Source organism: Seriola aureovittata, chromosome 16, assembly GCF_021018895.1.
Source record: "Seriola aureovittata isolate HTS-2021-v1 ecotype China chromosome 16, ASM2101889v1, whole genome shotgun sequence".
Taxonomy (NCBI): domain Eukaryota; kingdom Metazoa; phylum Chordata; class Actinopteri; order Carangiformes; family Carangidae; genus Seriola; species Seriola aureovittata.
In genome coordinates, this window is record NC_079379.1 from 15,139,808 (window position 1) to 15,167,455 (window position 27,648).

The 27,648-nt window shown below is 41.5% G+C and overlaps 1 protein-coding gene across 35 annotated transcripts in view; it reads left to right on the forward strand.

Moving 5' to 3' along the window:
- clasp2 (cytoplasmic linker associated protein 2) overlaps positions 1–27,648 on the forward strand; it is a 57,918-nt gene that overhangs the window by 7,907 nt on the left and 22,363 nt on the right. For 28 of the 35 annotated variants that reach the window (XM_056398944.1, XM_056398945.1, XM_056398948.1 and 25 more), the window contains exons 3-17: positions 1,613–1,716; positions 2,287–2,378; positions 4,201–4,276; positions 5,105–5,202; positions 9,053–9,123; positions 21,063–21,203; positions 24,268–24,341; positions 24,506–24,598; positions 24,691–24,836; positions 25,259–25,394; positions 25,539–25,609; positions 25,745–25,804; positions 25,979–26,056; positions 26,173–26,340; positions 27,344–27,384. In XM_056398944.1, coding sequence (XP_056254919.1) covers positions 1,613–1,716; positions 2,287–2,378; positions 4,201–4,276; positions 5,105–5,202; positions 9,053–9,123; positions 21,063–21,203; positions 24,268–24,341; positions 24,506–24,598; positions 24,691–24,836; positions 25,259–25,394; positions 25,539–25,609; positions 25,745–25,804; positions 25,979–26,056; positions 26,173–26,340; positions 27,344–27,384 — 1,449 coding nt within the window. Of the gene's footprint in view, positions 1–1,612; positions 1,717–2,286; positions 2,379–4,200; positions 4,277–5,104; positions 5,203–8,057; positions 8,387–9,052; positions 9,124–12,198; positions 12,419–19,723; positions 19,925–21,062; positions 21,204–24,267; positions 24,342–24,505; positions 24,599–24,690; positions 24,837–25,258; positions 25,395–25,538; positions 25,610–25,744; positions 25,805–25,978; positions 26,057–26,172; positions 26,341–27,343; positions 27,385–27,648 lie in introns of those variants that run through there. The other 7 variants (XM_056398967.1, XM_056398970.1, XM_056398980.1 and 4 more) reach the window with 4 other exon arrangements.

Here is a 27,648-nt window from a genome sequence, read left to right on the forward strand (position 1 = left end):
AGGTCAAACAAAATGAGGCAACTTTCCACATACAAGAAAAGTGTGTCTGTGTGTGTGTTTTCATCTCAACTACAGCATATGACGTTGTTGTGTGCAACAATGTAACAATGCACCCTGTCATTTTTTCTGTTTGAGGGAATTGTCCTTGGTGCCTAGGCGACCAGCTGTTATGGTAACATAATGTACGCACACACACATACACACAGGAAAAGGACAGATGACATCAGCCTGCCCCCCCCCCCCGCCCCCGCTGATGTTTTAGACTAGGAATGTGGGTAGGAGTGTGTGCGCGCACATGGCATTCTGTGTGTATTTGTGTTTACTCGTTACGTGAATGTCAAAGGGAGGTTTTGAGTTTTATGTAACTCAGAAAGTTTAGTGTCTCCACCTGATGGTCAAACAGAGACTCCACAGATTTGGCCTTTAGTGCGTTTAAAGTATTATGGGCTGCTGACTCAGACGAGCCATTTAAAAAAAACTGCATGTTGTGAATGTTGGACTTTAAAAGTTAAAGGTTGAAGCTGGCAGTACTTTATATTTTTGTAATTGTCAGCAAATCTCATGAAAAGACCAATGATGTGTTAATCAGTCTCTCAAAGTATTGAGAGACAGTCTGTTGCCCTCAGCTAGGAACCCTTTTTCTTTTCTTCTACCGAGATGTAAATCTTTCAAAATGCGTCAGAAATATACTGTATATATTAAAAGAGGTTAAATAATTTCCCCCGAAAAGCAAACGTTATTCAGACATGAGGAAGTAGCTAATTTGTTGGTGACTGCTTTCAGCTGTGAATTTTGCATTAAAAATGTTGCCTCATTGATGTGTTTTTAATAGTTTTTGGACAACACTGGAGCTCTATGGCACAGAGGAACAAACTATATCAGTAATTAGATAGACTGACGATGCTTGTTAGGGTTAATTTGTTGACCCTACTTTTTGTGGTAACCACAAATTGCAGGCCTTTAGATCAAAAGCTGCCAAGTACCTGTTCATCTGATAATAAAGCTGAAAACACACTTAAAGCTGATGGCACCTCTGTTCTTCATTTCATGGAGGAATAGAGCGACCATCGGAAACATTTGACTAGTTGCCAAAATACAATAGTTCAGTTGAATTTCAACATGAAAGGTTATTACTTTTCATCCTTTACTGTGCACGTCACCACATTGCATCGGCCTCACTACTGAATCAGTTGTGTGTTGAAGTGGAACTGACACGAGAGCATTTGATGATCCTGACATTATTTTAGTCACGGTCCATTTGTCATTTCCTGTCCTCTCCTTCGCCTCGTTCTGTCAGAGCCTTCGTGTCGATGGTGTCATTGCTTAAGCTCTTACAGTACAATGAGTCTCTTCTCTCTCCCAGACACTGTACTAATGATGGACATATATCTTTGAATATCTATGTTTTAAACACTCTCCACTTGGGGGCAGTCTTTGTTGTCTTTGCCATTTAAAACTGGTACAGAGTCAGTTGTGCGTGGCCTCATTTCTCCTGTGCTTGATGTAAATACTCTAAACTGAGCTTAATTTTTCATATATTGACTCTCATGACTCTCATGACTCATGATTCACATTTCTCTCTCCCTTCTCCCATCTCTGTTTCTGTCTGTAGTCTTGCCAGCTCTGGTGGACAGGCTGGGTGATGGGAAGGACCAGGTTAGGGAGAACAGCCAAGGTCTTATCCTTCGCTGCATGGAGCAGACCACCTCGCCCATGGTGAGACACACACATAAAAATCTGACAGCTTTTCTCACTCAAAGATCTGTTAGATGTAATCTAAAGGAATAAACATTGGTTGTTCCTTAAAATAGTTTCAGTTCTGTTGAATTTCAAGTTCAGTCTCTTGACAGTAGATGGATAGAAAGTTAGCAAATGTGAGAAACAGTTTTGTTATACTGGTAGACGAGCCAGTTTGGAGCAACCTATTCAGGTCAATTGTAGTTTATTCAAATGCATGAATAAGCTGCAGAACCGAGACAGCAGACAAATCACAGCCACATCCACATCAATAATAGATACTCACTACAGCAGAGAGGTGCTCTATGTTTTGGGCTCCATCTTCTGGATATGTAAGGAATAACACGGGATACAGCTCCCTTCTACTTTGTGTTATCTACACTCACCACACATGCACATCTCCACAGATTGTAACCTTCTCTGTACTCTGTAATCTGCTCAAACCCCTGTTGAGCTGCCTGGCCGAAACTACTTCTGCTCATTCTTACCGACACTCTTTCTCTCTCTCTCTCCCTCCCACACATGTCCTCCTGATTCTCCTTTGTCCAGTACGTTTGGGAAAGGCTGCTTCCTGGTTTCAAACATAAGAACTTCCGCAGTCGAGAAGGAGTCTGCCTCTGTCTCAGTGCCACGCTCAACACGTGAGTAACTTCCCCCTCTTCCTCTGTATCACTTCCAGAGAGAAATGTGAAATAACACATTACAGAAAGATGTACATTAGTCCTGACAGAAAAGTCAAAAATTAAACGTATCTAATCATACTTGCTTTAAATCAATTCATTGTATTTCTTGTATTGCACACTGAGGTGTAGATTCTTTCCATCTGTTGTTACTGCTACTTTCCATGAGCATGCCCCATTTTGTTTGTTCAAGAAACACACACAGTCTCTGTCTCCAGGATTAATCCTCTTAACTGTCTGTGTGACTCTAGAGGTGGAGGTGGCACACGTGCAACAAATGGCACTGCCACTTTTGTCATGTGCCATTACATGTATGCTTATGTCGCCATGTGTTGCTTTCAGGGAGTTTTAAAAGTCTGGTCTCAGTTTACCCTGGCCCAAACACTTGCACACTCTCATGCTCAGCTGCCAGGACTGATGGAGGACTTTCTTTTTTAAATCAACATGAACAAATAATTGAAATGGGTCTCTATCTTACTACGGTCCAAAGAAAATATGCTGGTCCATCTAGAGACATTTTTCCAGAAGCCACAGGAGGTTGGAGCCTTTATATCTGGCAAAATAAAAGAAAGGAGTATATGTATGCCAGAAATGAAATTGAAGTTGGTCTGTTTGCACACTTTATTAATTTCTCCCCATATATTATAACTTGCAAATAATCAGTATTAATGTCACATGCTTAGTTGCTTATTTTTTGCTTGATTTTTGGGCTGCATGCAAACCCTTTTGACTTGGTTTTCATTGTATTCTGTGCACATTTTTCTGTCTTCAGTTCATTTCTAAATTAATTAGTTTGCTCTCATTTCCTTCCATTAGTTATGAGAAGATTTCTGATCTTCAAGAAATCTGTCTTGGATTGTAGAGACATAGTTAACCTACATTTTGCAACCTCCATTAAACAAACACACCAAGACATAAGACTAAACAGATACTTGCTTGCTGTGCATTGTATGACAGCAGCTCAACAGCAGTTCAGATCTGTGCAGGTTGTACTTTACTGTATTTTCCACCTTAAGGCTTCTACAGACAACAAATCTGGGCCGTAAGAGTCGCTGTGCTAGTTTTAGCATCTTTTTACTAATGAAAAGTGACAGTGTTGTGCTAAATGCTAAGCTGCTACAATGATAGTAAAGTTAAGACGTTTACTGAACGTACACAGGTATCCGTCAAGCCTGAGAGTAAAATATGAGTGTCTGCTTCTGGGTTTTCATGTGTTTATTTAGTTTTGATTGTGTGTGGGTTTCATGGCTCCAGATATTACTGTGGCTGACAGAGCTTGATGCAGTACAATAAAAGAAGAAAATCAAAAAGCTTGACAGCACACACAACCAAAGTTTCTGCATGACACTAAACTCATGAACACTTGACCACTCATAAGTAATGTTGGAAAATTATCAAACCATGTTTATCTTTGTTTTTTTGTTTTAACAATCTGATTGCATTGTTCCTATATTATAGGATATATTGGCTGTACACTCAACATATTCCAGTTACTAATCAGTTGCTTGTTCAGTTTTGGTGACTTTACTATTACAACTCAGTTGATGTTGATTTATTAATTTATATGTTCCATAAATCCTATTTGGAATTTACACTATGCTTTAAAAAGTTCAGTCTCCCTCCTGAGAGTACAGGTGTTTTCCTCACTCCTTCAAATGTGACATGAATGCAGGCAGGAAATCATTAGACGATATAATATTATGATCATATCTTTATACTTGCTTTACATTGTCATTAGTAATCGTCCTTCTCATCTCTTTGTGCTCTTGTGTGTCTCTTTCAGGTATGGAGCCCAGCCGCTGAGCCTCAGTAAATTAGTTCCTCATCTCTGCTCTCTGACTGGAGATCAGAACCCACAGGTACTGTAGAACTTGATATAAGATCGACATGCCTGCATACATGTCTGTTACTGTGTATGTGTGTGTGATTGAATTGACTCCATTGTATCTTCCTGGTATCAGTTTCCAGCTAAGCCTGTGGTTTAGTTCTCAGCACCCCAAGTGTGCTGGCAGGCATCTCAAGACAGCTCTCTGATTATTACTGTTATTAGTGAGGAGATGGGCTCATAGTCCCCCCACCCAGCTTCACTGCTGAATCATGAGCACCAACACCCAGCCATTAACACACACGGTACTAGCTCTGAGTATGTGTGTGTGTGTCTGTGAGAGAGAGAGAGAGAAAGAAGGATGGAGAGAGGTTGGTTTAACCTCCTGTGGAGTTGCACCCCAAAGCTGAAATCTGCTTCTATCGTGTACCCAATGATTATCTACCCACATACAGTCCTGACCAATCAACATCCATAACCGGCCCGCCCACCCTCATTTGCAGAGATTCCCTTAAACAGCATCCCACCACCCAATCACAACAGTGCCAACAACATAACTTGTAAATCAGATGTCTCCCATTGGGGGGATAAGTACAGGCCCTTAAGGCTTTATTTTTTAATATCCGTTTACATTTGCAATCTTTAGTCTCTGTAATCCCATGCAGTGGAGAAAGAGTGTAATCTTTATGGAATCATTATGGGGGAAAAAATTAACCATAATGTTTCTAACACACACATCTACATTGACAGGATAAACATTTAGATGACTTTGTGTGCACTATGTTAGAGTGCGAGTGCATGCGTGTAATTTTATTTCTGTGTGTGGAGAACTTTGAAATTGGTTAATGTCTGCTGTCCATAGGTACGTGAGACCTCCATAACAACATTGGTGGATGTTTATCGTCACGTCGGAGAGCGGGTGAGAGCAGACGTGGGAAAGAGAGGACTGCCTGCTGCACGGTGAGTTGTTTAGTCTGTAAGCTACCGATCATCTGTCTATGTCAGTGCTGATGATATTTTTATTTGCATGTATTTGTATGTGCTCTCCCATCAAACAGGGATGAGATGTGTGGAGGGTCTATGGGTCCCGTGGCCTTGGCACTCAGTCTGTCCCAGGCCACACCATGCACCACTCTGCCCTTCACACACACAGAGGCACTTTCATCCAGAGCACAATGCTGACTGACTGTGGGAGGGGGGGGTGGGAGGGGGCAGATGGGGTACAAAGGCGTTGGGTGGAGTAACAGAGTTGGGGAAAAATTGGAGAAAGTGTGTGTGTGTGTTTATGTCATCTGAAGAGGTCCATTGAGTGATTTCGTCCTCCTTTGGTCGTCCTGGTTACATGTGCCCAGTTGAGGGTTATTCTAAGCAGACAGTGAACCCCCTCCCTTTCTCCCATGATACAGATCCGAGCAGCAGCCTGTGTTGTGTACTGACTGTTCAGAATGAGTCTTGCGTCTGTGAATGCTGGCCGTGGCCATGTGTCATGTGTTGCGCATATTAAGCCTGTCTGTCTCCAGTGTAAACATGCTGTCTGTGTATGTGGAATTTATGCAGACCAGTGTGTCTGTCTGCTTTAGGGGATATGTAGAGGTCTGAGAGCTACAGTGACTTAGGTCTGAAACCAATGCTTGTTCTTTCTTCTGTAACATGTAGTGTGCAGTTAATATGAAATTCTTGCAAATGTTTGCATACATTGTGTGCAGCACAAATATGTCAGGTCCGTTTTATTAGTTTATTTACTGATAATATTGGAGCACTGGTGTGAAGGCAAGGTGGAGGTTGTGTGTGCCTTAGTGTGTTTGTGTTAGTATATGGTTGCCGAGTGGAATGCAGGGCTGCAGCCAGGGTCTTGCTGAAAAGATCACATATCAACTCTGTAGCGCTAGCATCAGATAAGGCAGAAGAAGGGAACATCGTGACAGAGAAGGGGAGTGTGGAAGGCTGAGAATAAGAGGTGGAAAAGATATGGAGTAATAATGAGAGGTGAGGTGGATGACTCCTGTGTTTTTGTTTTATGCTCTATGCTACTGTGTTTACTACTCTGTAAGAAAGAACAAACCTTCTAAAGCCTGAAAGAGAGCAGAGGGCTTAAAGTGGAGAGAGGAAAAGAGGGGCTGCTTTTTATTTTAACCCTGAAAGAACAAAGAACCCAAGTTCTATAAGGAACATTTTGAATACTCACTCACTCACTCACTCACTCACTCACTCACTCACTCACTCACTCACTCACTCACTCACTCACTCTCTCACTCTCTCACTCACTCTCTCACTCACTCACTCTGCCCCCTTTAATTTTAGAAAATGCCTGAAACAGTATTCAAAGCCAACAGTTTTAAATCACACACAAATGTGTTTAATTAGTTTATATGAAAAGTTATTTACATTGCTAACCCAAATAATTGGGAGTAGGCCTGGAGCCTGTGACTAATGAGTATAATTACATTTTTATGCAGGTCAGGACACAGAGTTTTACCTTAATTGTTTTGTCTGAGCAAATGCATTACGTTAAATAAACCATTACAGAAATGAAATACTGGAAATGAACATTCAGCAGTTACAAATATATGGGCTGCTTGTACTGCTACTGACGGTTAACAGACCGTGTCAGTTGAATGATAAGGAAAGGTTTTTACTCAGAATAATGTTCGTGGATAAAGGGGACCCAGAATGTAAAGAAAACAATTGAAGAATAGTTTTATTCTCAGATCAGCTCAAGAGTTCAGCACAACCTGATGCACACTGTGCACATTGAAACTCATGACCCCTCTCAGACCGTCAGTAGCATAGGATACACCAGCTTCTGGCAGTTGGTCTCAATGAACGTCAATCACCTGAATTGGCTGTTTGACCCAGCTCATCCTGTACTGCACTGAATGCAGGTCAGACATCACCTGGATATCTTTGTTTGTGTTTCTGTTACTGATGGCAGTTTTATAGATCAGTGTTTTAAAGCCTAAACATAATTTAGCTGACTCCCTGATGTGTGGAGAGAACTAAAACTTAACCTTATACTAGTATTTATCTAATGTACTGAGTGTATGCATGTATGTGAGAAGTGACCTGACAGCAGCCTCCTATAAACAGCTCAAATGCAGGTTCAATCAGAATTCAATAGATCTGTCTTATACACACACTTCTTCCTCTTCTTCTTGTTCAAGAGGCAAATGATTGGTGTCCCCTGGACTCAAGGTGACCCTTTCTCAATGACAGTCGATCTGTATCCCAACACAGATTGAGAGCTCGGTCTAAAAGGTGCAGCAGTGTGAAGACGGGATCCTTGAATTTAAAAAATGTGAAAAGGGAGGTAGGATTAAAACAGGGGAACAGGAGGGAGGGAGGAAATATAGTGAGGTGAGAAGGAGGGGGGGGCAGCCTTGCCGTCTGTCTGCCACTAGCTGTGCAGCCCCTCCCCCTTTGACGAGTCTGTATATGTGTGTCTGGGTATGAGAAGGAGGTTATGTAAAGGGTAACTGAATCTCTTTGCTGCCTGTCATACACACTAGCCCACTTCACTTCACACACCTCTCTCTCTCTCTCTCTCTCTCTCTCTCTCTCTCTCTCTCTCTCACACACACACACGGACCCTGCTTGAGATTTAACTCTTTGTATCACTGTGGAGATTTTTCAGTGGGGTGTATGCTTAGCATACAGTACGTATGTGCGACAGTAGGTGGTGCTTTGTCGCATGCCCGTAGCATGCTTTGGCCTCTCGCTGTTTGGCTCTCTCTCTCTCTCTCTCTCTCTCACGCCCTCACTCCCTCCTCCCCTCCTCCTCCCTCCCTCTCAGAGCCACTGCACCATGTTGGATACAAAGAGCTGAGGGGAGCCGAGGACCAGAGTGTGTCACTAGCATGGGAGCTAATGCAATGTTGCGCAGCAACCTATTAATCAGCCCACTGGGAAATACTGAGGCAAATGAGTGAGAAGACTAAAGGATAGCTTATTTCTGAAGCAAATAGGTGCATTAAAATGCAAATGAAAGGAAGGGAACCACGTGAAAATGCTGCACGGCTGAGCAGCCCGTTGCAACGCTAATCGTCACTTATCAGGAGCCTCTAAGCTGTCTGGTGGTTGTGGACCGGCACCCAGACACCAAAAGACAGACAGGGAGACAGACAGACAGGCAGACAGACAGAGGACGGTGTGTATGACTCTTATTCATGTGTGCTCACATCCATGGCTAACCTTTTGGCCAGGAGGCATTAGGGCATGTTACTGGACGTGGGTTATTGTGTCTGTGTTGTGTTTTTGTCATACAATTCATGTGTAATCAATGTGTACCCACACTGCTCAGGAGTAAATTGTGAGAGATCATTTACCTGTTATTATGCCGACAGTCCTACCTGTAAATCACACAACTGAGCATATCTGGATTGCGATTGTGTGTCTGTTTGTGTGTTTGGTGCTGAGCAGCATGTCAGGAAGACTCTTGTCATGTTGCTGCTGCAGCTTCATGAGTGTGAATGGCATGATAGACACACCCACCCACCAACAGGCAGACATACAGGCAGGCTCTCCACATGTTGCTGCTGATGATAATTTCACTTGGGATTCACAGCACCTTGCCTGTCTTTAGGTCAAAGCTCTGTGCTGTGTGTGCATGTGTGTATCCATCTGCATGTGCATTTTCTTTGTCTTGATCCTGCCAGTGAAGATGATTGAGTTTCGTTTTCCTAATTAAGTCTCATCCGGAGGTATCTAATTCTATTATAGTACTGATTTCATTAGCTTTGTTCTGTATGTGCAGTGCATGTCTGCGTATTGTTTTAACTTTTCATCTTCCTCTCCTCTCTCTCTCTCTCTACAGGTTACAGACGATATTTTCCCGTTTTGATGAAGCCTTGAATTCAGGCAACATGGCTCTCAGCCCAAGTCACGGTAAGTTCCTTTTCTCATTTTTTGTGTCATAGTTGTGTTGGCTTCTAGGAGCCACCAAGTTGAGTCATGTTGCCAAGATGATTTTACTGTTGTCAGGTACTGGGTGTGTTTGAGAAGAGAGCCAGATTGTGCGTGTGTGCGTGCATGCGTCTAAATCTGCATGTGCTCTTGTGGGTGTGCTTGTTGCCATGAGCTCCTGTAAGAGGACCTAACAGGATTAATGGTTTAATCTGTGTGTGTGTGTGATGCTGTGGGTTTTATGGCAGAGCCGGACCTGAGCTGAAGGCTGCTGCTGCTGCTGAGAGGTTGTGCTGTCCAGCATTAGTGTGGACTGTGGATCTTTCTGAGCCCCAGGCTCAGCCTTTGTTGTTTGACCAATGAAAGTTAGAGTTGTATTGACAACAGTCCTTACAGCAATGTTTCACTTTGTTCTGTTGGGTTCCATAGCACTTCAGGGATTTACTGACACCCATATCAGAAGAGAAACATTTTAAATGTGTGTGTGTAAAAATTCTGTACTAAATATTGCTCCACAAAGTGGTTTCTTTTGGTTGTTTGCAAGAGAAGCTTTTAATTTATCTATACTGTATATTATAATGTATCCACCAATAATTTCATTGTTTTAAAGGGATTAATAATCTGCATAGTTGCTGATACTGACCTTAGAATAGAAGATTGGGCATTGGCTGTGATGTGACTAATTCAGATTCTGTCTGTGTCATAACAATGTTTCCAATATCAGTTACATTCATTCAGTCAACGCTGTCTTCCAGCTCAGTTTCAATGCCACAGAAATTTGTTGCCTGATGTTACCTTGCATAAAAATTATAGTATCATAAATTTTAAATTTAGGAAAAAGAGAGCACTGGTATTGGATTGGTATTTGTTATCAGCAGATAGCCTTAAAGTATTGTATGGACCAAAAAATATTTTTTTTCTCCCTGAGCTGTTTCACTTCTTTCCTGGAAGTTTGTTGCGTTTGTTGTGTAATTGTTAGGAAATAAGCACAGAATCAGCTAAAAACCTACAGTGTTGTTTATGTTACAACTGTGGAAAAGATTAAACATATATCAGTTCGCGTTTGTAAACATCACAAAGCACAATCACGTTTTATTAATGATAACATGACAAAATTTTAAAAGCCTGAGTATGTGTTGATATGACTGCTTCCTATCTTCACTGCGTGGCCTTAAGCTGAGTTTGTGCTCTTTGTAAGGTCAGTTAGGTCTGTTGTTGGTGTCTAGCAGAGATTGTCATTGGCTGTTTGTACCTTTAGGCTGCCCTGTCACTGTATCTGTCTGTCTAACAGCGACAGTTGGTTGGTGCCTGGTCGGCTGTTTCAGCCTGTTTACTTGGACAGAGTGAGACATAGGAAGAGACATGGAGAGGAGCTCAGGGCGTGTAGTGACTGTAGTTGCCATGATGCTGTCTCTGGTGGCAGTGGAGGGAGTGTTACTTTTAATTCCCACCTGCCTAAGAGCAAAGTTGTTTTTGGGTCCATGATTGTGTAGTTGTTATGATCAAATAATGTGATTTCTTTTTTCTTGTTTTTTCTTTTCTTTTTCTGTGTTGCTGTTTTGTCATGTGCTATGCTTGTTGTTATTATTTAGTTGGAAAAATCTTTTTGGGCTGTTGGTACAACAGTAGGAGAAAGATAATAGGAATTCACATTACAACAGTCCAGTGAAAAGTTTGAGAAGAAACTGGCTCAGATGGTCAACAAAACATCAAGTGGAAGTGCTTGTTATTGCAACCTCTGCACAGCCAAGCAAGTGGTTAACAAAAACCACATAACAGTCAGATATTAATGGAACACTGGTTGAATGGTTTGACTGTTTCACAACTATTAGATCAGCAAATGTGTACCCTGCTAAACCGAGGTATGTGCATTGTTACTTTTTGTATCTACTTTACAAGCTCTTTGCAGTCAGACCATAAGTGTTGACCACATAACCAAACGTGAGTAAACATAAAGTGAAAGTGACGACAGATGCTCACCAGAATGAACTTTGGATGCATGCCCTGCAGTTTGGCCTTGGCTGCCACTTCGAGTGTACTTAAGCTTCTTTCTCTTGTATTTCTCAGCTGCTGCAGCTTGTCATGCAACAGTTGGTCGTTCAGAGTCACTAATCTGTAAATTATTGGTGCTTGCCTTGTCTGTAAAATGCCCATCATAGGGTTACTACTATTCAGATATCCAGTTTTCTATCGCATAATTCAAAGAAGAGTGTGTGCTTGGAAAATGACTTTAAACAATGTTTCCCATACACAAGCTCTACTTTGGTGGCCTGCTGAGGTATATTAAAACTCACCCAGGCAGAGAAAATCCCCCTGTTTCATCATAGGTAAATCTAACATTAGAGTGTTTTATTTGACTATTTTTGGCCACACACCTGTCTGAGTTGCTGGTGCTGCATTATCTGACTGTGGGCTAGAGGTTTCTCTGTGTGCAGCTGCCTAGCAAGATGTTTAGGGGACATCTGTAGATTGTAGCTACAGAAAATATCTTGGGTTATACTCCCCCTCTAAACTGCATGAGTCTCTGCATGCATTAATTGACTAATTGTTTAAGCACTGTTGTCAAGCTTCCTAAGTTTGCGTTTACTCTGTTAAATACTGATTTTACTGTCTCTTGTACAAAGCCATTTGAATCTTGCAGTTGAACAAAAAAAAAGATTCTGGAGTCTGTTAGTTTCCCCAACCTGTTCCTTTCTTCTGAATTCATGTTTGGCTCTCAGTGAGTAACACTGGTTTCTTTTTCTTTTGGCAAGAAAATCTACCAGTGAGTAGTGGAGGTCAGAAACAGAGTGTGATGAGGATGTGTGTAACTTAGGTGTTTTGCCTTAAACACTCAGTAAACCCACCAAGAATTCAACTTCTAAAACACACACTCACGCACGCACACAACACTTTGTTCTTTACTCGCCCTTGCCCCACATCTCTTTTAGGCCAGCTCTTGGCGTTCACTCTAAAGGTTTTGTGGCAGCTGCTGCTGAGAGAAGAGGAGCGAGCGAGGGAGGGAGGGAGGCAGGGAGGGCAAAGGATTGAGGGAGGAAGCTGACAGAGATCTCTCGCAGTAGCCGAGTCACAGCGCTGTGCCTATCACAGCCTCTCCCTGATTCATCATGACAGAGACAGAGAGAGATTGAACGAACAAGAGAGGGAAAGAGATAGAGGAGAAAACAAAGGCGAGAACTGGAGAACAGAGGGAGAGGAGCGAATACGGACAAAGATAACAGGGAGTTTTTCTACTCATAACACACTGGAACCATGGCAGTAGGGGATGATGGCGATGGTAAGTGTGTGTGTGTGTGTGTGTGTGTGTGTGAGTGTGTGTGTGTGAGAGAGTGTGTATGAGTGAGTGATAGAGAGAGAGTCTGTGTTTAATCTCATCTGGCTGTGGATGCTGGCACTCAGACAAAGACTTGTCAACATATGGTTTTAGATTGAAATCAGCTTAAAGTCCAAGCACTTTCACCCCGAGTGCTCTGGCTCTGTTATAGGCTACATCTGCATGTCTGAAAGACGAGGTTGGGGTGTCTTAAAATGTCTCCATTATTTTGCACTGCTTTTTGTGACTGACTGTGTATAGTTAAAAAAAAAGTGCATGTGCCAGAGCATGTGTGTATCGTAATGACCCAATGCTGTTGTTTTTTCTATTGTCTTTGTAAAATTCATATAAATGTTAGACAGGAATTATTTGAGAGATGGTTGTTGTCATCACTTGTAGCCTGAGGCCTGACTTGAACCCAAGACTCAGTCACGGTTACATGGTACAGTACAGTCACAGAAGCCAGCTGGGAGTCTTGCACAGTTTCTCCATTTAGTTTGGTTTAGAAAGGAAACATTTTCTTCTCATTCTTGCTTTTCAGTGACATTTTTCAACTGAACTGAAAAAAGAATAATACTTTGACTTTACTGTGAAGTACCCTCTCATTCTCTGTTTTATCTCTCCCACGTTTACCCTTCCTGTTGCAGTAACATGAAGTCAAGTGTCTGTTCTGAGTTGGGAGCCTTCCTGCTTCTACCTCTGACTGAGTTGGTGGATAGATGTGTTGCGTGTGTGTGGATACACATGTGGTTGGATTGTAATGTAATATCCACTGATTGATCATTGTTAATTATGAAATAATGATAATGTTCATTATAGCTAACTCCACTTGTCTTGACTTATTAGGAGTTGGTTTCGGCCTACATTAGACCAAAATATCTACCAGTGACGGCAAGAAAAGGTATTTGTTTAGATGGCTGTTAAATTTAGATGAAACATAATACACTTGGCTGAGAGAATTTTGTGTCTCTTCTTTCTTGCTGTTTTGAAAACAACTCCTCGAAGAATTTGATGTTGTGCTGCTTAATGTCATCAAGTATGGCAGGTTATACAGGTCAAAGGGGATCAATTTTGTACGTGCCATCTGATAATAAATACCACATTTTTATTGTTTACAAAAATCTGTTTCTCACGTTTTTGTCTTGGTTCCCATTGAAAACAACATTTTTTTTTTTCATTGAGAAGGCACAAATCGGCGTTTTTCGGACTGACATACCATCTTGTTTCACCATTAAATTACCAGATCTTAACTGAATATATAAAGATTTGTTTTCTCAGATAAATAGATGAAAACAATTGTGAAACCGTGATAAAATTACTTAAACTCCCCAACAAGACTAGAAATAACAGACCTTTGAGCCAGACCAGACACAAATACAATTGGCCATTTCTAAACTGCCTATGTTGCAGTTGCAATTGACAACTTCCATCATTAACATTGATTAATAACATGATTCAGAAATGACAACAAATGCTTTAGTATATAAGTGTAGAGGTGAATGAAGCATGTCTCCGGTGTTTGCTTGTGAGAAAGTAAAGCATGTCAGTGCCCCTGGCGCCGTGCTTGGCTCTGACTTAATGTTATTTTGACCTGTCTGAAAATGAGTCTGTGTGAATGCAAACACACACACACACACACACACACACGCACACACGGTGTGCCCCAAGATATTCAGTGTCTTGCAAACTGACCATCAGTAGCAGCTTTCATTGCTTGCATAGTTCTTCACTGTTGAAGGGGACTGACACACACACTCAGTCTCTATCGCAGACATGCTCATTCTGCTTCAGTGCATCTCCGGCTCTGCAAAGGAAATCATGACCCCGTTTCCAGGCTAGGCTGGTTGCCATGGCAAAGCTTTCCTCTGAATATTATGGTTTATCCCTCTCCCCGACTTGGAATTGGAACTCAAATTATACCTGTGTGTGTGTGTGTGTGTGTGTGTGTGTCTCTCTCTCTCTCTCTCTCTCTCTCTCTCTCTCTCTCTCTCTCTCTCTCTCTCTCTCTCTCTCTCTCTCTCTCTGTCCACATCTCTCTCTCTCTCTCTCTCTCTCTCTCTCTCTCTCTCTCTCTTCATTTAAGAAGCTCATTTTCCCTGAGCTCTGCTGGAAATGGGGCGTCTCCTATTAGAAAATCCAGGCCTGAAATTCAAGTCTCTCACTCATGCTTTCCTCCCCTTCTTCTCTGTCCCAGAAACAACTAGGCGCCTGGATTTGCCCTTATGTTCCCAAATCAATGGCTACAAATGAACTACAGAGTCAGTCTTACTAAAAAAAATCTCCCAGTGTAATTTTTCAGAAGCACAAGACACAATTTTCTCTTTCCTCTTTTACATTTATGCTGCATTTATTCCTGTGTAACAATGTCCTATTTTGCACTAATTAGTCATTAATTACTGCACAGAGATTATTGAGTGATTGAGTCTGTGTGGTGTTATACTATATTTACCTCTATGCTGTATTATGGTTACATGCTTCTCAATGTGTGTGTATTGTTTTGGAACGGTAGCCTTCGCTGCAAACATAATTTCTCTCAGGATATTCACTATTCACTGAAGAGATATTAATAGTACTTTCTCTAAATGCCAGTGAAGAGTATGAAATTATGTTGTGCTTTTTGGCATGTTGGGACGGGGGCGCCATATTGGCAGGAACAGCCTGCTGCGGAGATTACCTGTAAACCTTTTGTTTTGTTTGGCTGAAAAGTTGAATTTTATGGAGAAGAAAGAGAAAGAAAAGGGACCCTACTAGGAGATATTAAATCACATGCCAAACAATGGTATTTTGACAAACTAATAATGGTGAACAACATAGATCCATATGACTTGGCAGCCCAAGACTGGATTACAGACCCTGATGCTCTACCAGCACTCACATACCCGGACATTATAAATTATCTTGTTTTTAGACTGGACACAGTTAAAAATCCCCAGAGGCTCATTAACAGCTTTTCAGTGGCTAGGTGCAACATTTGCTAATTCACAAGCTGGCAACTGAAAGAGCACAGTCATACTCTCAAAGCTAAGGTGGCACATACAACAGTTTGTTGGGTCATATGCAGTCAGTTTGATCATTCACATTATTAATAAAAGAGCTTTCTTATAATCTTGTTTCTACTTTCAGTGGGTATTTAGTATTTGGTTATGTAGAGCAGAAATGGATGGAGACATGATTTTACAGGTTAGTCCTACAGTGTGTGCATAAAAGGAAGATCCTTTATATTTGTATCCAAAAAGGCAGCGGGATCCTCACAACATGGCACGTAAACAAAATGATGATGTCAGTTCACCAAAATTCAACGAGGCATGATGTCAACTTCACATTCCCTATAATCTGGTTTGTGCAAGAATAGCTGTGGGTTTCACAGTCTAGTTTTCTCCTGACACACATACCTCTTCTAGTTTACTTTGGAGCTTGAGCAGCTGAGATCCTTTTAACAGCTTTTGTCTCAATCCCTGCTGCTGCTGTGCTTCTCGTGTTTTCCTTTCCATCTCATTCTCATGTGAGTGCTGTGCAGTATCAGAATATGTGTCATCTTTTGCACAAGACTCTGTCACATGGTCCTGAGTGAGAATATGTTGAAGTTGCCTGTTCCACTGAAGCTTACAGCAGATCAGCACAAACACAGGCCCTCTGTATAGTTAGTCTAATTCCTCAGAAGATGCCAGGTTATGCTCTCTGTGGCAGGTGGAGATTTTCAGCTGTAATGCTTGAGATGATGTTTGCTGCAGTGCTACAGCTGATAAGATGTCCCAGTGCTTTAGAATAGAAACTCTGACTCTTGACTGTTACTGATGTTAAGTTTGGTTGTTGGTAGTTATTTTTTGGGCATTTTTGCCTTTATTCTGGTAGGACAGTGAGAGATAGATAGGAAAGTAAGTCAAGGAGAGAGGAGAGGATGACGTGCAGCAAAGGGCTGTGGGTCAGATCCGAACACATGGCTGCTGAGGTTAGCATTAAGCTTATGTGGTACGCGCTCTACCAGCCGCTTAGGCGCCCCACAATTTCTGTATTTTTTGTGCAAAAAGTTTTTACCAATACAAGCACTGCATGGTCTGTAGACTCAAGTGTCACCTTTCTGCACACAACCCTCTGTTGTTGATCTAAAATCTCATGACTGGTTGTATTGCCTCCTGTGTTTGAGGACCTTTTTCAGCACTTTTTCAGTACAGTGTTAACTGAAGTTGGGTTTAAATTATATTTTTTTCTATTAGCAGTCACTGTTGCAACCCCATTGTGCTTATTCTTTTTGGTCACCAGATTTCTAGTTTCCTTTGGAGATTTTATCTGTGGCTCCATATTCAAGCTCACCTTTAGTTGGTATACAGTAAGGCTGTTTTATTTGAAGTGGTGGTACTTTGTTGGCTTTACTTTAACTTCAGTTCAGTCAATCAATTTTTAAAAATGAAACACACAGGCTCAAGGCTCAATCATTATGAGTACTAAGTTAGAAAGATATTTATTGCAATACCTTCCCACTCATTGGTATGAACATTTGATGTCATGATTAAATCATTACTGTTAAGTCATGGGAAAAAATGTATATTAGTATTTTATTATCTTTAATTTTGGGTGGTATAAATGCTTTTCTTTTGTTTGTTTGTTTTTTTTGGAGGCAGGCATTCAAAGCATAGAAGTCATTTGGCTAGAATGGCTAGAATAGAGCAAGTGCTGCCACCATGTGGCCACAACTGAAAACTGTCTGTGTTTGTGTGTTTTCACAGACCTATGATTTAATCACTATTTCATATTCACAAGATCTGTATGTTCAGTCTATCTAATTTCCAACTCCAATCCTCTCCTCTTTAGACACAGGCAGAGAAAAAGGACAACAATACATGCATCTTGATTCACTTCCTCTGTGTCTTCCAACATTTACATTTGGATTTGTCTTTTGGGCTGAGAAAAACTCTTTTTAAACATGTTTTAACCTGTGTTTAATTTGACCACTGATTGTTTGTGGACAGATATCAGATCTGTATATTTAAGCCAGTCATCTTCTCTCTCCTATTTTCATTCCTTTTTTTGACTCTCCTCCTGAAATGGAGAGGGGAGGGAATCTTGGCCTGGAGTTTCCATGGTAACGCTGCCTGGTACATGGTAGAGCTGATGTCTCTCACTGTGTTTGTGTGTGGTGTGAGTGTGTGTGTCTCTCTCTGTATGTGTCTGGGCGTATAGACTTGTTATTTGCAAGTTGTGCTATATTTTTTGGCAATGTGTCTCCATGGTGACATTGGTGCTGCCAGAAGGTCCTTTCCTCCCCATCAGACCAGAATCCATCCTAATTTAATAAATCAACATAAAGTCAGTGAATAAACAGTAAATCCAACTGTTGATTAAACCGAACTGGAGATGTATGTGTGCAAGTGGGCTTACTGAACATCTTTTTTTTCTGTTTGCTGCTCCATTTGAGAAGCTGGTCTACACAGGTCGCCATGGCAACAGCATGTGTGCAGTCTGGGATCCTCTCTCTCTGTAGGCCCCCCTCCCCCCACTCTCTCTCTCTTTTTTTTCTTTCTCTCTGGTGTCTTTGCTCTGCCCTTCACCCTGAGACATTTACTCCCCTGGGGTCTGACTAGACAAAAGCAGGAGATGCTAATCATGCTAACAGTGATGCTAATCAATGCTAAGAGCCGTGATGCATGACTGATTATTGCTAATGGACCTGTGGGTTTTGATAGAAAGCAATTAAATTCATTGAACTGGTATCTTATATTTCATCTTAGATTTATTCAGGTCTATTGGTGTCTTTGTACTCATTTAACTGTTAACATCAGTTGATTTCTGTTTTGCTCTGTATTGATTATACATATGCAAGACCCTGTTTCATAATGTTGTTTGTTATGCAAGAGGGTCTTGCAGTCCCCTTGGTCCTTGAACTTTGACCTCTGATGCTGACCTTTATTTTTAACCAGGGTTTTCAAGAAATGCTATTGCTAGCTGAAAAAAACGTATCGCACAACATGACAAAACAGCATTAAAATATCACTTAACTTAAAGGGATCCAGGCATTTTTCCTAACTGTGTGGGCTTGTGTATATGACGAGTGTGTGTGTGTGTGTGTGTGTGTGTGTGTGTGTGTATATATACAGTATAGAATAGTTATTTTTTTTACACTTAGTTACATATTTGTTTGTGTCATTGCAGCTCTATATCCCACCACAGTAGTTTTGAAATTAATCAGTGATTGTTTAGGTGTAAGAATGTTTTGGGGTGTGCATATTGAGTTAACAGTCTAATAGACATTATAGATGTTTTTATCTATAGCAACCCAGGAAAGTGCAACTCAGTGCAACTTCATTGCAACTGAAGGTATATTTTACTTGCTGTGGACCAAACTGAATGCAAAAATCCCCCAAAACAAACCAGAAGTGAAGATGGCTGCAGTACAGTCCTGGCAAAGGTTCACTAGGAAAGATGCCAAGCGGCTGCTGAAGCCTGTTGGTTGAAGACTGAAGTTAGTCAATGATTGCAAAGGATTTATTTTATTTATTGCCCTGTTTTAAATATGATGACTTTCTTTCGGGTTATAGCAAAATTGTCTGTACATTTTAGTTCTCCACTATTCATCTGATGTGGATGCAAACACCCTCATATTAAAGCTTGAAGTTTGATTTTAACCTCATAGCCATTGTTTCATTTAAAATCCAATGTCCTGGACTAAAGAGTCAAATAACCAAGAACATGCCACTGTCCTAATACTCGCTAACTGTACTGTATGTGTTTATACATGTGGGTGTGTGTGTGTGAGAGAGTGGGAGGGTCAAGGCCTCAGATGGAGGGGTGTGGTCTTTTCCTCCCTTCACCCTCTCAATCATCGCCCCTCCTTTGATCATTACTCCATCATTCTTTGTTCTTTTGTGTATTTGAAGAGAGAGAGTGAATAAATAAATGTAGTGTTTCTTTGCAGGTAAAAGAAGCAGCATAAAAAGTGTGTTAAGAGTTTGTTGATAACTGGGCAAGAAAGTAAGAGAAAGGGATAGAGGTTGTAAGAGGCTGGAGAGTGTGTGTTGTCAATGGTAATGAGTTTAGGTTAGCTGGTCTGGCAGGGACACAGAGAAGCCCTGTTAATATTCCTGGGGTGTCTGTGTGTGTCTCTCCCTTTCTCTCCCATCACACACACATTCATAGTCCTGCCTCCGCACTGGCTGCAACACTATGATGTCACCTCTCGTCTGATTGGCCGTGAGGCTGCTGAGGGAAGGCGGAGAGATGCTGGGAGAGAGGGGGGTATAGAAGATAGGTAGAGAGGAGTGAAAGAAAATGCCGGCACTTTGTATGGGTGGAGGGATTTTCAGACAGCGATGTGAGGTGTGTGTGTGTGTGTGTGCGTGCAGCTTTAGCCCCACAATGAAGTGTGTGTGAGCTGTGTGCATGAGTCGTGGGGTACGGCTTGGAGAAGAGGGGGGACCCCAATACCACGCCCTCCAAGAAACATGAGGCGTCTTATCTGTCAGCGGATCTGTGACTGTGAGTGCAGGGATGGACCTGGGTGTGTTGGTGTGTGTGTGTCGATGACTCTGTTCAGGTTTTATGAAAGACGATGTATGTATCTGCTTCTTTACATGTCCACTTAACATTTACTGAGCTTCACACAATAGACTCTACGATCACTATGAACATGTGGCTTGTATACACACACACATACACACGAATGTCATTGATTTTGCATGTTGACTGTGTAGGTAAGTTGATGTATGAGTCAATGTGTAGGGTGGTGGCTTTGGCGCATTTCTCCATGGCTGGTTGTCAGAGCGACCGGAGCGCAACTGCATTCCTTTGCCAACAGTTTCATCTCCACAGTCGACTTTTGCGCGTGCGTGCATGTGCATGCACGTACGTGTGTGTGTGTGTGTGTGTGTGTGTGTGTGTGTGTGTGTGTGTGTGTGTGTGTGTGTGTGTGTGTGTGTTCACATATTGTCTTCCAAAGTGTTTTGCTGGTAGATGCACGTTCTAAATGCTGCACCATTGTAGCAAGTGCGTCTCAAGTTTCACTGCTAGCTTTCTAGCTAGCTTTATTTTTGCTAGCATGCAGATTGAGGGTTTGGGATCGAGAGAGTTCTGTCAGTCACTGTTGCATGGGTGGACATTTTGATCGTTCGATTTGTTTTTGCACTCTTAGAAGTGATTGTCTAAGAAGTGGGTTTGCTTTTTCTTCTTTTTTGTGGCATGTTTGTAATTAGTATTGATTTAGTGATTCCTGACCAAGCTCTGTGTAGGCTACAACCTCCTCCATGCTTTGCATCTCGTCGTTACTTTTCTTTCTACTGTTTATTGTCTTTTAACGGCCTTAAACTCCTTGTGCTCAGTGTAGAAGGGGCAACTAAAATCCAAGGTGCTGTGAAATGTTTCATAACCACTTGAATGTTTAAAGAATTAATATATTTTTAGAAAGCTTATAATGAATGATGAGCATGCAGGTTGTGAACAAATGAAATAAGTGCTCCACTGTGACTAGACTGTTTCTGTTTTTTAAGATGGTGATGTGAAATAATGTTTAAGGTCATTAAAACTGTATAGTCTGAACTTGAGTCAGTAACATTTTTAAAGACTTGGCAAAAAGTTTGATGTGGATGTTAATACTCTAATCTCTCTCTTCTCCCTCCAGATCGCAGTTTTGAAGATGACGACAGTGTGGATGGGAGTCGTTCTTCCTCAGCCCAGGCTGCTTTCAAGGTCCCAAAAGTTCCCAAGAAGCCTGCAGAGTCCTCCGCTGCACGCAGGCCCAGCGCTACCGGTGGCAAGCTAGGTACTTAAACTAATGCACATTTACATACACACACACACACACACACACACACACACACAATAAATGCTGACGCACAGCAGTGCATCTGAGTTCGGAAAAATCACATTTCTGTTCTGACAAAGTGGGTTTTATATCATTCTTCCTGACTGGTAGGTTCGTTGCACCTCGAGACTAGTTGCAAATGAAAATGATCAATATGATTACAATTGGAAAGCCTTACTTTTGGCTCTGTGGAAGTCAGTGTAAGCAGTTTCCCAGTGTACAGTCCATTTCTGTATTCAGTGCTCATTAGTGTCAGTATTTAAGTTTTAACACTTGAACTGGGGTTTCAAGCCTCTTAAAAGTCCTACGGACTGAAAAATGGCCCAGAGAATCCAACACCATAAAGCATCATTAAGAATTCATCACTATCCTCCTCTCGTGGGGAAATGTTTGATTTTGTACTGACAGGAAGTTGAATGACTGGTAGCAAGCATCCAGGCTTGCATCCAGCTACTTGAGTCAAAATACAAAGTTGATTGATTGATTCTTTAATTCCACATTTATTTTTCCTATAACTGCAATATAGCAAGACTTGAACTGTCCACTGGCTTGATGAAGCTAGGATTTTGTGTCTGACAGTTTAATCAATTCAGGCAGGAGACACATTTTCTAAGAAGGAATTCCCAAACATTTTACATATACTACATTACTAAAATTTGTGTTCACACAAAGGTATCTCGGCTTTCTCATAACCCTGTATGTGTGGACATCGATCATTATTCATTCATTTCATTTTGGCTTTTGACTTCAGCACATACGTTTGAAATTAAAATGTGGCTCCGTTGTAGAAGCAGAATTTTTAGGACAGGGCAGCTGGACTTGTCTGTCACGTCACTTCACTTAAACTTGGGGTGTATTTCACTTGGTGGAGGACGAACTAAAGAAAAACCTCCCCCAACACAAATCAGAAGTGCAGATTGCTTCAGTACAGGCCTGGGAGAGATTCACTACATCAAGTGTCTGATGATGTCTGTAGGGAAGTGAACTGAACCCTGACTCAAAATCTTCCCTACTAACCTTTTGATGTCCTCATGAACAATTCAGTGTAGTCACATTTTCCCAGGATGTGGATGCAGCTCTTCTCTGTGCTGTGGTGGCAACAGTATAGGGGCAGAGGCTATGGGGGGCTGTTAGAAGAAATAATACACCTTTGTGTCTCCTCAGAAATCTGATACTCTCTCATATTCTTATCATCAGCTTCATATCTGTGCTCATATCTCAGGGCTGCAGAAGATTTGCCTTTGAAACATTTTATATCATCCTTCCCGCTGAGAGAGCCTCCTCCTCTCTGCCAACTCTCCCTCCTGCTGTACATGGCTTTAGTGTTATGTTTGCTTCCTCTTTGCATTTATTGATTTTTCCCATCTCTCTCTCTCTCTATTGGAAGAAAGCTGTGTTCCCACGACCATGTAGTCGATTCCTGCTGCCTGCTAATGTATCTGTGTCAGCAGTGTCACACACATACGTGTACATCCTCTCGTAGGTGTAAGTGCAAGCAAGCAGTCTGTCGGAGTCCTGAGTACATGGCTCTCTTGGTCGGAAACACAAGACTGTGATCTCTTGTCACTTGGATCATTACAGCCTTATTGATCGCGGAGCAGTTGCAAGATGCTGAAGTCAAGGGCATGCTGCGTATTTTTCACACACCGAACTCCACCTCTAAAACCTTGAGCATGTTAAGATTAATGCAATGTATAGATGAATAGACCGCTCCCACAGATTCGTAATAGTCACTCATTCGCTTCTAACGTGTATCAGCTGTAAACATTTTCATTCTGGTCTGCCTTTTATTTTTTTGCACAGTAATTGTTTGGCTTTTCCTCTGCTATGTGAGGATAGTCCCCATGATGGCGGCGATGGGAGGCCCTATTGTCTGCATTTGCATTTAGATGATAGCATGCCCACGCAATATGGCAACACCTGACAGCAAGACTCGGAAAGAAGACAGATATTTCAGTTTTTCCAGTAACTGACAGTAATAGAAAATACTGCTAATACTGACAAAATGTCTAAAGCTGTATCAGGAAGGATCAAGTACCAGAGCGTGTCTTCTCACAATGGCCAAAAAGGTCTCCAGTCACAGCAGTACATTTTTCTTTACATTATCATTTCTATAAGTAACAAAATACTTTGTTTACAATCTTTATTTAAGCATGTTATGATAAAATACTTGTTTCTCATATCAAAGTTAGTTCTCAGCTTTCATCACCTTTCAGAATAACTATAATTATTATTGGAGTCATAATGGCTCACCCTGGTAACCTTTCCATTTCATAAAACTGGCAATAAAAATAAGTGCAAATGGTGATGGAGTGCTGTTATGTGGCCCAGGCTGGGCTGCTACCATGTTACGGCCTGAGAGTCACAGAGTGCTGTGCCTACAGCTAAACAACTGGCTACATCGATGTTTTCCAACTCTCTAAGGGTCATGTAGAGTTTTAACATGACATATCTTTGTAGCACAGCCTGATATGGAAACCAACCACAGGGGAAAGGAGGAAGGGAAAACATTAATACTGCCTTTCTCTCTGTTTATACCCAACTCTCCACAACCATGTTTATAAGTACTCTTCAGCCTCTTTGTCTCCTGTGAACATCTTCTGTCTAAGTTGGTTCACTGTTTTAATACTCTCATCCTCCTGGGTTGCTCTCAGCTACTCTGATCCTGCTTTTTTGTGCTTTCTTTATCTCATCTTTCCCTCCTCTCTCTGATTCCCCTGGTGAGGAGTTGTAGGAGGTGTCATCAACAGAGCTCCCAGCCCCCAGAGAGATATGATTGACATGCCCATTGCTGCCAAGGAGTCTATTAGAAAACACAGGCTGCTCCCCTTGTCTTAAGTGTGTGTAGCGTTTGTAGCGTGTGTGTGTGTGTTTTTTCTATTGGAAGCGTCCTTGTATTTTTGTTAGTTAAACTGCAATCACAAAACCAGCCAACGCATCAATCCTTAAATTCTGAAGGCTTGTAGGTGATATTATAAATGCATACGCATGCATATTAATTGACTTTGTTCTGTTTTTCCAGTATCTAAAGAAAGTGCCGGGGCAGTTGATGAAGAAGATTTCATTAAAGCCTGCACAGACGTCCCTCCTGTGCAGGTACACTACACAAAGGAGCATAAATGCAGACAATTGCACACATTCACACACTTTTAATAACAAAACTATACAGTCTATCTGTGCCAGACTTTTTTTCTGTCTTTAACATATTTGCACTGCTCCCTTCCCTCCCTCCCGTTGTCCTTCCATATGCCTCCATGCAGATCTACTCGTCAAGAGATCTTGAAGACAACCTGAATAAGATCCGTGAGGTCTGCTCCGATGACAAACACGACTGGGACCAGAGAGCCAGTGCTGTCAGTAGACTTGCCTTCAACAGTTTCTTTAACTCAGCAATTGTGTTTTCTCTATTTGATCATTAATAGTGTCTTTGATCTATTGTTTACAGCTGAAAAAGATCCGCTCTCTGCTGGTGGCGGGAGCAGCCAACTACGACTGTTTTTACCAGCATCTACGGCTACTAGATGGAGCTTTCAAACTGTCAGCTAAAGACCTGCGATCACAAGTGGTCCGAGAGGCCTGCATCACTGTGGCGTGAGTGTTGATTACAGATTCATTTTCACAAAAAAACAAAACATTTAACTTTAACTCTATTTATCTATATTTATTTATTTTCCAGTGGTCATCCATAGATGTTTTAGAAATCACTGGATGTGTTGTACATGTTTTTTTCCTCCTTGCAGCAGAAGTTTGATTCAGCACAAGAAACAGTTGTGTATTATTTTTCCCCCTAAAGTAGTAAATAACTTCACTGGGACTGTAAAATGTTTAATACTATACTTGAACTACATGAAGTACGAGGTGGGAACACAGTGTCATGAGAACCTGTTTGATATAAACAGTTAAATTTTACAAGATTAGATGCAGTTGTTTGTCCCTTTTACAACAGCTTTGGTTGTGCTCTCCGTGTTTCTAACATATTGGTTTGGTGTGTATTTGTCTGTGTGTTCTTGTAGCCACCTCTCATTAGTGTTGGGGAATAAATTTGACCATGGAGCAGAAGCCATTGTTCCTGTCCTGTTCAACCTCATCCCCAACTGTGCCAAAGTCATGGCCACCTCCGGTGTGTCGGCTATCCGCATCATCATACGGGTGAGTTTTACAAACACATAAAAATGAATTATTATTTAGATGCTTTATGTCAGTGTGAGTGCTACCACTGTAGTCTGATTGTTTGATTTTCATTTAATCCTCCCTTTCGCATCATTCATTCTTTGTTGTCTGTCCTCTGTGCAGCACACGCACGTCCCGAGACTCATCCCTCTGATAACCAGTAACTGCACATCCAAGTCTGTTGCTGTTAGAAGGTGAGGTTATCAAAGGCTAATGTGCTAATGAACACGTTTCAAATAATGAAAAAAAATCATAATTAGGATGCATATGATGATGTTGTTAGGTCATGGTATTTGCAGTGATGAAACTGATGGAAATGTCATCTCCAGGCGCTGTTATGATTTCTTGGACCTGCTGCTACAGGAGTGGCAAACCCACTCTCTAGAGAGGTGAGGATTGATTTCAACATGGTTCAGAGCAACGTGCTTAGCACTGTTTTTCTCATACATGCAAAAACCTGATTTCAGGATTCACATTAGTGTTGTTTACAAAGGATAAAACAAATTTCAAAACTGTTTTTCTACCTGTTCACACTTCGTGCACCTTTTGTATCTGTTTTACAGGCACACAGCAGTTCTGGTTGAGAGCATCAAGAAGGGAATTCGAGATGCCGACTCAGAGGCCAGAGTGGAGGCCCGCAAGTAAGATATACACATACACACAGGCACTTCTTAAAATGACATTATTTGAAAGAGAAGTAGTGTTAAATAACTCACCACCCTGAATCCCTTGATTTTCTTCTTTTCTACTCTCTCAGGACCTACTGGGGTTTGAGGAACCACTTTCCATCGGAGGCCGACGCTCTCTATAACTCCTTGGAGCCATCGTACCAGAGGACCCTTCAGTCCTGCCTGAAGAACTCTGGCAGTGTGGCATCACTTCCCCAGAGTGACCGTTCCTCATCTTCCTCTCAGGAGAGCCTCAAGTAATCAGCCCTCAGCACTGTCCCTCCATAGTTTTGACCTCTAGGTTTACTTTAAGACTACATTTTGAGTGTTGAAAATGAATGAATAACAATGATAATGAAGTCATTCTGGCGGGAACCATTTTAACAAATGCCTTTTAAGGCCCAATCTGTTCGACCTACACATTCTTTGTTGGACACACTTTCTCAATAAGGATCAAATTTCCTCAGTTTACATTCAGTTTTATCCTCTGATCTCGCAGTAAAGGAAAAAATTCTAATGAATAAAAATGGACTGTGCTTTTGTCTTTAGAAAGACAAAATCCCCAGTAACTTCATCCACTAGTGTTAAAACTTTGAGGAAGTCAAAGTAAAGAAGAAGAAGAAAAAATTCTTTCAAGGTTATTCAGGGCGTTCTCAGTCTAACCCCTGCACTTTGGATTTGTCTTTTTTTTTTTTGCTTCATCCGCATTGTATTTCACTGGCATGCTAAACACACGCGCGCACACACACACACACACACACACACACTGGGGTTTCAAGATGTGAGCCACTTAAAAAAACTGATGTTTGTCTATTTTGGGTCACACAATAAATTAATAACCAAAGTATTTGAAACATTGCTGACATGCAGGAAAAGTTTAATGTCAAAAAAATCCTAATTGCAAGCTGAATTAGCACTTCTGTCATCACGTTCTCTTAATCAGCCATCACCACACTTTAAGTATGAATACTTCTCGCCCTCTTTTACTCCTCAATCTGTATTTGTTTACATTTGAAGTGGGTGGATGTATGTACCTTTGGGGTGATTCGTAAGCTTTGCTTGTAGAAGGCCGTGTAATTTTAATCCGTACTTGACTGAAAAATTATTCAATCATTTAAATCTTGTCACTGGGAAAAAGAAAAGAAAATGAAAATACTTGTTTAGTTCATCACCTAGTACTACAACATTATCATTGTGATTTTCTTTGTGTATGTGGTCGTTTTGTTAAGTATTGACCTACTTTTCTCCCTCCTCTGTCAGTCGGCCTCTGACTTCTAAATGGTCAGCAGCTCCAGGGCGAGGTGAGTCAAGTGCGCACACACACACACACACACACACACACACACACACACACACACACACACACAGCGGCAGATACACATGCAAACATATAATTTCATGCTCACTCGCTCTGGTGAAAAAGGGTTCATGCTGTGACACACACACACACACACACACACACACACACACACACAGCAGCTCCAGTAAAGCTCAGTCCATCTGTAAATTTACCATCACATTCATTTACATCTTGCCCGCGTCCAGTCCTGTACTGTCACACCTGG